The following is a 12006-nucleotide window of genomic DNA, read 5'->3' as shown; positions in this document are numbered from 1 at the left end:
TGTCTCGTCCCGAAATATTCTTTCTAGATTGCAATACAGGCAGTAGGCGGGACCAATTGAAGCAGTTTTTTTCACAGGTTACATATCACATGTACTGCTGTCTGGGCATAGGGACAGTTTTAGCCAATATGACAAAAAAGTGATTTTTAAAAACTTACAGACTTCAGCTTTAATAAAACAGGTCTTCCCAAAGGTAGGAAGCCTCTAGGGCAGAGGTCACGGATTAGCGGACCGTGTTCCGGATCTGGACCAACCTGATTTACAACATTTATAAATTACTGCATGTTGTCTGATGACAGTGTCTAAACGTCACTTGCACTGCTTTTCCTGTTACCCTGAAATCCCACATCCTCCGTCACCGCTACGCCACCGAGCACTCCAGACTGCCTGCCCAAAGCAAAGCCTACAGCCTCCGCTGTTCCTCCCGTATTGCTGCGCTACGACTTATCCTCGGAGCTCGAGGACAGCATGCGCCATATTATCATTATATTCGTAGGAACAAAACATGCAGAAATTAACACTTAATTTAATAAGATATATAAAAAAAATCCCCTGCAGCATTCACCATATGTGCAGTTTCTGATGGAGATGATAAATCTGCTCCCTGCTCTGTTGAAGAACTAGTAGTTTGCATCCAATCTTTTAAATCAATGATGTTAGTTTTTTGAAATATACAAGAATTATGCTCTAATTTGTAGTTACCGAACTGTTTTTACTATATTTTAATTGTCAAACCTGATCTTCTCACCGTTCTTTTTGATCTTTGGTGTGATTGTGATAGCGAAGATTGACCTGGCTGGACTGGAGCGGAGCCTGAACATTTTGAGTATGTTTGGCTCAACCTGCTGCTGTGAAGCAGGATTCTCCACCATGAACAGAATTAAAAATAAATATGGATCCAGGCTCACAATGAGCACCTTGATATCTGCTTGAGAATGGCTTTGTTTCCATTCAAACCCAGGTTTAAAGCCTTGCAGGGCAGCATAAAGCCCACTGCCAACATTAAGCCAGAAAAAAAAAAGAAAAAAAAAACAGTCAGTTCAGTTTTAAAAAAATATGTGAAACAGGAAATTGTCTATATACCAAAGTGAAAGATATTGTTGTTCTTTAATAAAAAAACACTTTAGATTTTAAAATGGAAAAAAATTCTATCTTTTTTATATATATATATTTTTTTTTTTAAAATTCAATGTATAATATGAATGCATAAACACCTCATTTTATTTCAGTGTTAAATTCTGTTTAAAGTACCACCGCACATTTTGAGGGGAAAAAAATATGTTTATATGCGCCTTATAGTCGCAAAAATATGGTAAAAGTTTATTAAAAATGTCCCTGGACCTTTACTGGTTGATCATTTTCTTAATTCAGACCCCACTGATTTTTAATTGGTTACCCCTGCTCTAGATGCTCACAAGACATCAAATGGGGGTTGCAGTTAGTTTTCACAATCACTGATCTGGTCCCTAGAGGGCCAAAATATAAATTAAAATGCATAAATGTGAATGTTTCATGAATTTATTAAATGTAGAATTCATTTTTTTTTTACATAATATAAGGTTAAAATTTTACTTATTCTATTTTCTTATTACAAATTATGCATTTAAATTTCAAACAGTTAAATAATGAAATGCCTCAATAATTATTTCAAAATACATGTGTGAAGCATTAATTAATAAAATGTTATTTAGAAAAAAATTACTGATTTAGAAATTGCTTTTCTTACTTTTATTTACATTAATGAATACATATAGATGGAACTAATAAAGTGTATTTTTAGTGGCTGCAAGTATGTTATTTTTGGGGTCACAGGCTGAAATGTTCTGCCCATTTCATCAGTTTGAAGCCTTCAATTTCTTGTTCATCAAAAGCGTGGAAGTAGGTTACAATGTATTATATAGAACCCTGAAACACTTTAGCTGCGTATGCCTGTGCAAGTCATTTCATTCATGAAAACTAGAAAAGTTTAAATCAGATCAGTCTTCTGCTCGTACTTTTCAGATAATAGACTTAGACTTACACAGATTTATTTTGGCATTTTGTTTACACAAGTGTCGACAAAAAGAAATTTCGTTTAGAACATCTCTCTAGACAATATCAATTTTTAAAGTGCAGCCCTGCTACTACTGCCTCCAACTCCAGAAGCGCTCGCTTCTCCTGGCTCAGGGGAGGAAGAGGACGATGATGACAATGCTGTGAGGATTGTAACCCCCTGGGTTGAAGAGGCTGACGTGGTTGAAACAGCCGTGGTGCCATTGGTAGGTTTAGCGCGGACATACGATGCTGGAGAAGGTGTGGAAGCCGGAGGGGGCCGGGAGGAGCCACCTGGGGGGGTTTCAGCATTTGGCAGGGAAGCATCAAGAGTGCTCTGCTCATTTTCACCTGCAGAGGGCTTTGCTTACACCTTTGCAGGAGTCCCTCTTAATTCTAGCCAATCTCACTACAGCAACATGTAATTCAGTTCAATTCACACACATGTCATCTCAAGGTATTTCACAGAGACAATTCACCCAGATCATACAGTCAGATTGATTCAAAGTTTTCTATCCAAGGAAAAAACCAGCTGATTGCATCGACTCATTTACTTGAAGGCAATTACTCACACCAAGCATGCTTGTAGCAACAGTGGAGAGGAAAAACTCCCTTTACACAGGAAGAAACATCCAACAGAACCAGGCCCAGTGTGAGCAGCCATCTGCTGAGGCCCACTGGGGTTCAAGGAGACAGAAGCAGAAATAGAGAAAGAAGCAGAGATACAAAAGGAAACTGCCAACCAGCTTCACAGGCACTGAATATTTTACCTGACAGTAGACCAGGCTTGGACTGGTAATCTGTGATTTAAGACTTTTACAAACGTGACAAAAATGCCATGGCTAAAAATCGTTCCTAGTCCAAACCTTCGGTAGAGATATTTTTTTCAAAATGGTTGAGCCAGTTTTGTGGTTTTGCTGCATACTGAGTCCCCACAGATACCTAAATTCCTTGAAAGTTTTGAATTTGGAAAAAAAAAAAAGTTTACAGACCTTAACATTTTTGAATAAAACATAAAAGACAGTCATCCTTAAGAGCCTTTGATCTTTCAAGCCATGGAACCTACTGTAACTAACATCTGCGCAACAAAATATGCATTTTTTTTTGTCAGTGAGTTGGTGAAATGTCATCACATTGAATGCCATCAAGTTGGCATGCAATACGAGGTCAAAAACACTTGAAGCAAAGCGTTATTGATAAAGTCGGCCCTGGCAGATGGCGCCTCACACTGAGCCTGGTTCTGGTGGAGGTTTCTTCCTGTTAAAAAGGAGATTTTCCTCTCCACTGTCGCCACAAGCATCCTTAGTATGAGGGATTCATGTTAATTATTCGATGCAATTAACTCATTTTCCTTAGATAGAAAACTTTGAATCAATTTGACTGTATGACCTGGTTTAATTGTCTCTGTAAAGTGCCTCGGGATGACGTGTTGTGAATTGAGGCTATATAAATAAACAAAAAATAATAATAAATAAAAATTTGTTCTAAAGAGAATAGATAACCTAAACATTAGTTAACCAAGATTTAACAAATACTTATCCAACTTTCCAGGTTAGGTGATCTTTTATCACCTAATCTGCACAGTAACTGCAGCAGCTCTCTTTAGCTATTGTCTACTGGTGCGTTGACACAGAATGAGATTGCAGCAACATAATGCTGCTCTCATCTGCTGTCCAGGCCTGAAATATAGCCAGCTAGTGACAGTAATTTCCACAGTTAGCAACAAGTTCCACTGTGTCCTCCTATCTGCTCCTTGCTGGTTCCACCACAACATGGTGGACGTGGATTTTTGGAATGAATTCTTTATTTACTTTGGAAAGTCAGACAAAGTTGCTTGCAGCAACGTACCTGGGAACTAGAGAGGAACTTTGTAAAATACCACCACCATCTCTAGGAGCTGTGTCTGGATGATGGTCACTTTCAGTGGTTCTTCTGTCTAACAGAGACCCGCAGCTACCCCACTTCCAGGTGGAGCCCCCCGGACAACAGAGGTAAGGAGAGGCGGTGGCTGGCCAAGGACTGAGCTGGAGCTAAGAGAGGATGATGAATGATTTAACAGTCCTTTTAATGGCTATTATAAAATCATTTCTTTAAGTACATTATATCTGTGCTTTTGGCTGTGATAGGTCTCTGACTTTCAGCATTCCCAAAAAGAAGTAATTCACCAAAGGTGGCAAGATACCACTTTGCACCAAGTCTAGGGCACTTATGCTGCTTTCACACCGGACGCAGCTGGCGCGACAGAAGCAGCGAGTTTACATGCAAAGTCAATGGTTGACGCGCGTTTGAGCAGCAGGCGCAGCGCGTCTGAGCAGCTGAAGCAGCGCATCGGGTGCATTTAAGCATCTGACGCGCATGACGCGCCGCAAACGCGTTGCTGCTCGAGATGGAAAAATTGAATTTTTGCTGCTCGACGCGCCGCGTCAACCAATCAGAGAAGCTGATCTGGGAGCTGGCTGGGAGAGAGACACAGCGCTGATGACACAGACCGCTCTGATCACTCCTCTTAAACAGTTTATTAACGCATAATTAACTTAAAATGCATACATCTGCCGGCAGAATATGTTCGCTTTTATTATTCTGCTGCCTGCAGATCGGATTATGTAGATGAAAAACAGGCTGCTTTTTGAAGGGATTCCTTCTGTCGGCGCACCGCCGGTATGTGGGGGTCTGAGCGGCTCCGACAGAAATAACATTGGGAGGCAGGATTGTAATCTGGATGAACTGACTGCACTGATGAAGTTTTCAGGTGTATTTTCTCACTTAAACACATATTAAAACTACTTTATTCCCATTGATCACAGCAAATATAGCTGCAAGGCAGAGAAAGGATAGAGTAGCTCAGCCCAACGCGCGTCAGACACACTTTTGCACAGCGCAGCCAGAGCAGCAAAGCTGCTTCAGCCACGCGTCAGAACTAACTGGTACAAGCAGCAAAAATGAAGCAGCAGACGCGTTTTTGCTGCGTCCGGTCTGAACGTAGCATTAGAGAGGCAATGCAGCAGTGAAAGCAAGTGGAGAAATTACAAGAAAAGAAATATTTCATAATGCAGGAGGTAATATTTTTAAATTTATTTGCCGATACTTCAATTAACTTTGGAAATCCTAAAAGAACATTAAACAGAGCCTGTAATAATTATATGATAAAGAGAAAGTATAGTATTATATACTAAACAGGTATATAATGGTTGATATTGCAGCTTAATAATTGGCTGAAATGGGTAGTGTCAATGCAATCAGGATGGAGAAGGAATGAGAAAATTCCCCTAAGGTTTTGGTCGAAATGTAGAATAGAATAGAATCAAATCGAATAGAATAGAATAGAATAGAATAGAATAGAATAGAACAGAACAGAATAACACCCTTTTTCCTAGAGTGTGGAAATTTCAGTGTGTCAGTAAAGAAGTTCCAGTATTTTTAACATTCAGCTGGGCAATGACTGCATGTCATTAAATATTTCACTGTCACTGCTCTGTTGTTATGTTTTAATATTATTCTATTGAAAAGTCTGCATCCAAACTCTATCACAGCTCAACAACCTTCTCCCTCAGTTATCTGCCTTTTTCTGCCAACTTTGTTCAGAATTCAAAAATGTGAAATTACTTTTTTGTTTGCTCTAATGACGAGCAGAGATGTCGTGCGGAATGTTTACCTAACTCTCCAACCTGAAATTGAGTTTACTTAGATCTCCTGTGGTGCTTATGATTTCAAGGGTCATTTCACAGGCTGATGTCTGAGGTTGTGTGTGTGTTTTTTTCCAGCTGTGGGAAAAACGAGACACTATATTTTCTTTGCTGCATACTTCACAGGCACAAAGCAATCCTAAGTTGTGTATAGAAGGTTCATCCTGCACACACGGTAGCTTCTCATGGGGATGGGGCGGAGGTGTGAAAATGTTCATTTGTTCTCAGAAAACACCACGAGTGCAAAAACAACTGGTAAAGTCTGTTTTCTTTTTGTTCTTTATTTTCTCTGATGTACCATTTTGTTATGCAACTGACCGCAGTCCGTCTCCTACTTTATCAAAACACTGGTGCCTTTATGCTGCATTCAAATACACATGGGAACTCAGAGCCTCCCAACTTTAACAAAAAGCAAGGAAAATGCTCCAAATGGGAGCTTACTCTGTAAACACAAAAGCCCCCTTTTTATCATGATGTTTTGAAATGATGACTTATTGTGCTCTTTGTCTAGAAAAACTTTTTAGGAGAATGATTTCACTGTAGAAGAAAATAATTAAAATGTTTTTTTTATATATATATAATTGCACAGCAGGTTTATGAAGGTGTGGTTTATACACTGCCTGGCCAAACAAAAAGTCGCCACCTGGATTCAACTAAGCAAATAGGTACGAGCCTCCTATTGGATAATTACTGCATGGGCAATTATCTTTCAGCTGGCGACAAGTTATTTAACCCCAACTGATGCAATGACTTGCTTCTCATTTCCTAAACAACCATGTCGAAAGACACATCCCATGGTCGTGGAAAAGATGTTAGTCTGTTTGAGAAGGGTCAAATCATTGGCATGCATCAAGCAGAGAAAACATCTAAAGAGATTGCAGAAACTACTAAAATTGGGTTAAGAACTGTCCAACGCATTATTAAAAACTGGAAGGCTAGTGGGGACCCATCATCTTAAAGGAAGAAATGTGGCAGGAAAAAAATCCTGAATGATCGTGATCGGCGATCACTTAAACGTGTGGTGAGATCAGATCGAAGAAAAACAACAGTAGAACTCAGGGCTATGTTTAATACTGAAAGTAAGAGCATTTCCACACGCACAATGCGAAGGGAACTCAAGGGATTGGGACTGAACAGCTGTGTAGCTGTAAGAAAACCACAAATCAGTGAGGCTAACTGGAAAAAAAAGGCTTCAATTTGCAGGGAGCATAAAGATTGTACTGTTGAGCAATAGAAGAAGGTCCAGTGGTTTGATGAGTCCAGATTTACCCTGTTCCAGAGTGATGGGCGAATCAGGGTAAGAAGAAAGGCAGGTGAAGTGATGCACCCACCATGCCTAGTGCCTACTGTACAAGCCTGTGGGGGCGGGGTTATGATCTGCGGTTGCTGCAGTTGGTCAGGTCTAGGTTAAGCAACAGTATGTGCTCAAAGAATGAGGTCAACTGACTACCTGAATATACTGAATGACCAGGTTATTCCATCAATGGACTTTTTCTTCCCTGTTGGCGGAGGCATATTCCAAGATGACAATGCCAGGATTCATCGGGCTCAAATTGTGAAAGACTGGTTCAGGGAGCATGACACATCATTTTTACACATGGATTGGCCACCACAGTCCAGACCTCAACCGCATTGAGTCTTTGGATGTGCTATGCGCAGTGGTCAGACTCTACCATCATCAATGCAAGATCTTGGTGAAAAATTAATGCAACACTGGATGGAAATAAATCTTTTGACATTGCAGAAGCTTATCGAAACAATGCCACAGCGAATGCGTGCCATAAACAAAGCTAAAGGCGGTCCAACAAAGTATTAGAGTGAGTGATCTTTTTTTTTGGTGGCGACTTTTTTTTTGGCCAGGCAGTGTATATTTTAATGAGCTGCTGTGATCTTGCTGTCCTCTAAATACCTGGATTTACAATGTTATAAAATAAACTAATATTACTATCAAACATAGTTTTATTAGCAAAATGTTTGGTACTTTGCAAATAAGCAAGATGTGGTGCTAGATATGGAGTGGATTTTGTTCCATTATTGTTGCAAAGAATACCTTTTGTATATAGAAATTATAAAAGAAATTGCAAATTAGAAATTAAACCTCTATCAAATGCTCGCTTTTGACCAATAAACATGTTGTTTATGTCCAGCAGACCTATAGAAAATAATATTTACTCCTCACACCAGAGGAATGAAAGATCTGGTGCTAAAAGGGGAAAGAATTGCTAGTGCACCCTGTGAGAACCTATAAATTGTGTGGTAGTGGTAAACTATAGTGGAGAGAATATGGTTAATAAAAAAAAATTATCAGACCTAAGACAACGAAACTATAGAACAAAAATAGAAAAGAAAAAACAACAAATGGATAGAAAAACAATAAGACAACCCTAAGAAACTCCCAAATGTCATACTTTAGGTTCCTTCTTTCAACCTCAGCCTATGTAAAGAAACAGGGTTGATATTGTGAAACTGTACAACATTATATACTGAGGACTTGGCAAACATTTCTTCCCTTTTCAACAAAATCAAATCAAACATTGCACTGCACTGCAAAAGCTGTGCAGTGTTTTACCAGGCAGGAGCCTCCACCACAAGGCCAGGAAACAGCTTGCAACACCAGGCGAGGCAGCAGCTTGCAACACCAGGCGAGGCAGCAGCTTGCAACACCAGGCGAGGCATCCACCACCAGGTGTAATCTGCCCTGGTTGCTGGGACTGCCACGCTGGGACTGCCAACCATGTCAACCAAAAGAGACATGGAGGAGTTAAAACAAGCAAATGAGGAGCTGAGGAAATCAGTAAAGTTCATGGCACACCAAATGGAAACTACCGTATTTTCACAACCATAAGGCGCACCGTACTAAAAGGCGCAGTCTCAGTTAGGTGTGCCATTACTGTATTAAATACACACATAAGGCGCACCGGATTATAGGGCGTGGGTTTTATAGGTACATGTCCTCTACCATGTTTAAATACCTCTACTGCGTATTTAAAAATAGAGCGGGAGCAAAACTGAGTATGATTGTGCTTTATTCACGTATTTATTACAAAGTATTAATCAAACCTGGGAGCTGGGCGTGAGACAGACACATTGCTGATGACAGAGCGCTGTGATCACTCCTCTGAAACAGTTTGACGCATAAATTAACTTAAAATGCAGAAATCTGCTGGCAGAATATGTTCGCTTTTATTATCCTGGTGCCTGCAGATTAGATTATTTACACAGCTGTCGCTGTGAACCGCGAGAAGGCGACCCGGCCAGAGGCTGCTGTTGAATGGGATTCAACAGAGTCTGAGCAGCTCCGACAGAAATAATATTAAAAGGCAGGATGGTAATCTGGATGAACTGACTGCAATGATTAAGTTTTCAGGTGGACTTTCTCACTTAAAAACATATTAAAACCACTTTATTCCCATTGATCACAGCAAATATAGCTGCAAGGCAAAGAAAGGATAGAGTAACTCCGCCCAACGCGCGTCAGACACACTTTTGCACCGCGCAGCCAGAGCAGCAAAGCTGCTTTAGCCGCGCATCAGAGCTAACTGGTACAAGCAGCAAAAATGTAGCATTACTTTGAACGGCCCATTCACACCGATGTTGAGCTGTTGAAGTTCCTTTGTCAGACCTCCCGGAATAACAGCAAGCACAGCTTTCATTTTTTTCACCATGTTTTTCACGTCGGCTGTGAGATGGGCATGCATGGAGTGACAGTTTAACAGCGATGGTGATGCGTGGAAAAAACCACCTGGTCTCCTTACATACACCTCCCTCAGCCACTCTTTTATCATATCCTCAATGAGGAGACATACCTGTTCTTTTATACACAATCCACGCCCTCACTTCCCCCTTTAACGTTCTCATGGTGGTCTCAACAACGTCCGCAGTAACAACACACATAGGGCCACCGCACTATAGGGCGTGCCGCACATTTTGAGGGGAAAAAAAGACATTTATATGCGCCTTATAGTCGTGAAAATACAGTATGGCAAGTAAGCAAGATTCTCTGATGGGCATGATGAGACATTAAAGAACTGAAAAAGCAAAACGACGAGAAAGATGCTAAGATTGTACACCTAGAAGGTAGATTATCTGAGTTAGAGCAATATACTCGAATGAATGATGTTATTATTACAGGACTTTCAACAAGACCCTCTTTATTTGCTACTGCAGTGAGGGACTGCAGTGAGTCCAGGGTTCTTTGCCAACGGACCAGGATTTGGACCCAGTGGAGCAACAGGTGGAGAATTTCAATATGGAAATGGTATTAATATAAAAAAGGAGAACAATGAAGTTTGTAACCCTTTTCCTCAAATGGACAAAAGTAAGCCACCTAACATCATCATGAGATTTGCAAACAGAAAATATAAAGTCAGTCTTTTGCGACAAGCCAAGAAGCTAAAAGGTTACAATCTTTATATTAATAAAATTAATATTAATGAACATTTGACCAAGAGCAATGCTGAAATTGAAAAAAGGGAGTCCATTGCCTGTGCAAAGAGGGAACAATACAGGCAAAATGGTCCTCAGATTGTAAGATATATGTATGACTTAATGGTGCTCCTGAGCATGCACAACTTCTAGTCCTCAGGAGCTTAGAGAATTTAGAAGAAATTGTATGAGTCCGTGGTTTGATGTCAAGCTGCTTTTATAGTTATATTGTTGTTTTTGATTGTGCCCAGTGAGGATATGTCTTGCATTAACTTGAACTTGCATAAGGTAGTCATGTTTTAAAATCATTGTTGTTTCGGAGACCTATCTTGATGATTCCTTCTCTGACTCAAGCATAACCATAGATGTTTTTTTGTGTTTTTAATAAAGACAGAAATAGATTTGGGGGTGGAGTGGGTCTATATGTACACGATAATTCACCTTCCAAAATATGTTTCGTTTTGATGAGGGAAGACGCTGTGTACAAATAAAGGTGCCTTAATTAAAACCACTTTTAGTTTGTTGCTTCTACAGGCCCCTTACTGCAGATGCTGTGTATATGACTGGTTTGTGTGAACTGTTTGATAAGACATCAGATAAATATAGTGAGGTTTATTTGCTGGGTGATGCAAATGTTGACTGGTTGGTGCAGTGTTGTCCCAACAGGAAAAAAAGTTACTATTTATATTTAGAACGAGTGGTCTATCCCAAATTGTTGAAGTCCCCTCAAGATTAAACATTAGAATGATGGGATTATCTGTGGAAAATGCAATGACCACATCCACACAAATGCTGCTCTGCAGTGCTCCAAGGCAATTTCTGTGCCTGTAGCTTTTAGTGACCAATATATAATCGCTGTTACCAGAAAAACAAAGATTCTGACCGTCTGACAGAAACTAAGCAGGAATAACCGAACCGAAGCCTGGAAGCCAACTCTTCCCCCCCTCCTCCTACACACAGAACACCGGCGACTAAACTCTTCCACCCCAGCAGAATGAAAGCAATAAGCCCCGTTCGGTCCTTCCGGAAAACCAGCACAAATTTCTCGGAGCACTCCCTGGGAATCTCCCGGAGCAAGACCCCGGTGGACGACCCGCTCAGCCTGCTCTACAACATGAACGACTGCTACTCCAAGCTGAAGGAGCTGGTTCCCAGCATCCTGCAGAACAAGAACGTCAGCAAGATGGAAATCCTGCAGCATGTCATCGACTACATCCTGGACCTGCAGATCGCGCTGGACTCCAGCCTGCATCACCCCTCGGCGCGGCCGGGGCAGAGCGCGTCCAGGACCCCTCTGGAAATGGAAGGCGCGTTATATGGGATAATTTCCCCTCCCTCTACCCTAACCTCCCCCCCTCCCCTCCCCTCTCCCCGTTTGAACTCCTGGCTTTTCTTGTGGAGGTGGGAACGTGTACAGAACAAACTTGGTTTAGTTACTGTAAAAACAAAACAAAAAAAATGTTGTCTTGTCTTGTCAGAAATGTTGGCACATGAAGGACTGGACAATGTCTAAAGCATAAAAAAAGTTAAAGTGGAAGAATGAGACCTTGTGAACTCTCTCTCTCTCTCTCTCTCTCTCTCTCTCTCTCTCTCTCTCTCTCAGCGGAAGTTAATCTTGTACAGTTGCAGAAATTTGAAACTTCTGCACAAAAAAGTGTAATGCTGTACTTAAAGGAATAGTACACCCAAAACATGATTAGCCTTCATTTTCTACTCACCCCCTCCAGAATTTACTCGAAACGAAGTCATTTAGAATGTTTTTAGACCATAAACAGTAGTGTATAGGATTTCCTGAAAGCGCGTTCACGACGCTACGGAAACGGCGGCAGACCAAACCAGATGAAAGTGCGCATTCAGCTCGGCAAAG

At 40.8% G+C, this 12006-nt stretch overlaps 1 protein-coding gene across 1 annotated transcript in view; it reads left to right on the top strand.

The window, feature by feature from the left end:
• Positions 1-11021: 11021 nt before the first annotated feature.
• The window catches only part of LOC107094442 (DNA-binding protein inhibitor ID-2-like), a 6155-nt gene continuing 5170 nt past the window's right edge, over positions 11022-12006 (top strand). The window contains exon 1 of the mRNA XM_015390031.1: positions 11022-11446. Within this exon, the coding sequence (XP_015245517.1) occupies positions 11134-11446 (313 nt within the window). The 5' untranslated portion in view covers positions 11022-11133. The remainder of the gene's footprint in view (positions 11447-12006) is intronic.

Source organism: Cyprinodon variegatus, unplaced genomic scaffold, assembly GCF_000732505.1.
Source record: "Cyprinodon variegatus isolate N-32 unplaced genomic scaffold, C_variegatus-1.0 Scaffold482, whole genome shotgun sequence".
Taxonomy (NCBI): Eukaryota; Metazoa; Chordata; class Actinopteri; order Cyprinodontiformes; family Cyprinodontidae; genus Cyprinodon; species Cyprinodon variegatus.
The sequence above is the reverse complement of the archived record's forward strand: the minus strand, read 5'-3'. Positions and strand labels throughout refer to the sequence as shown.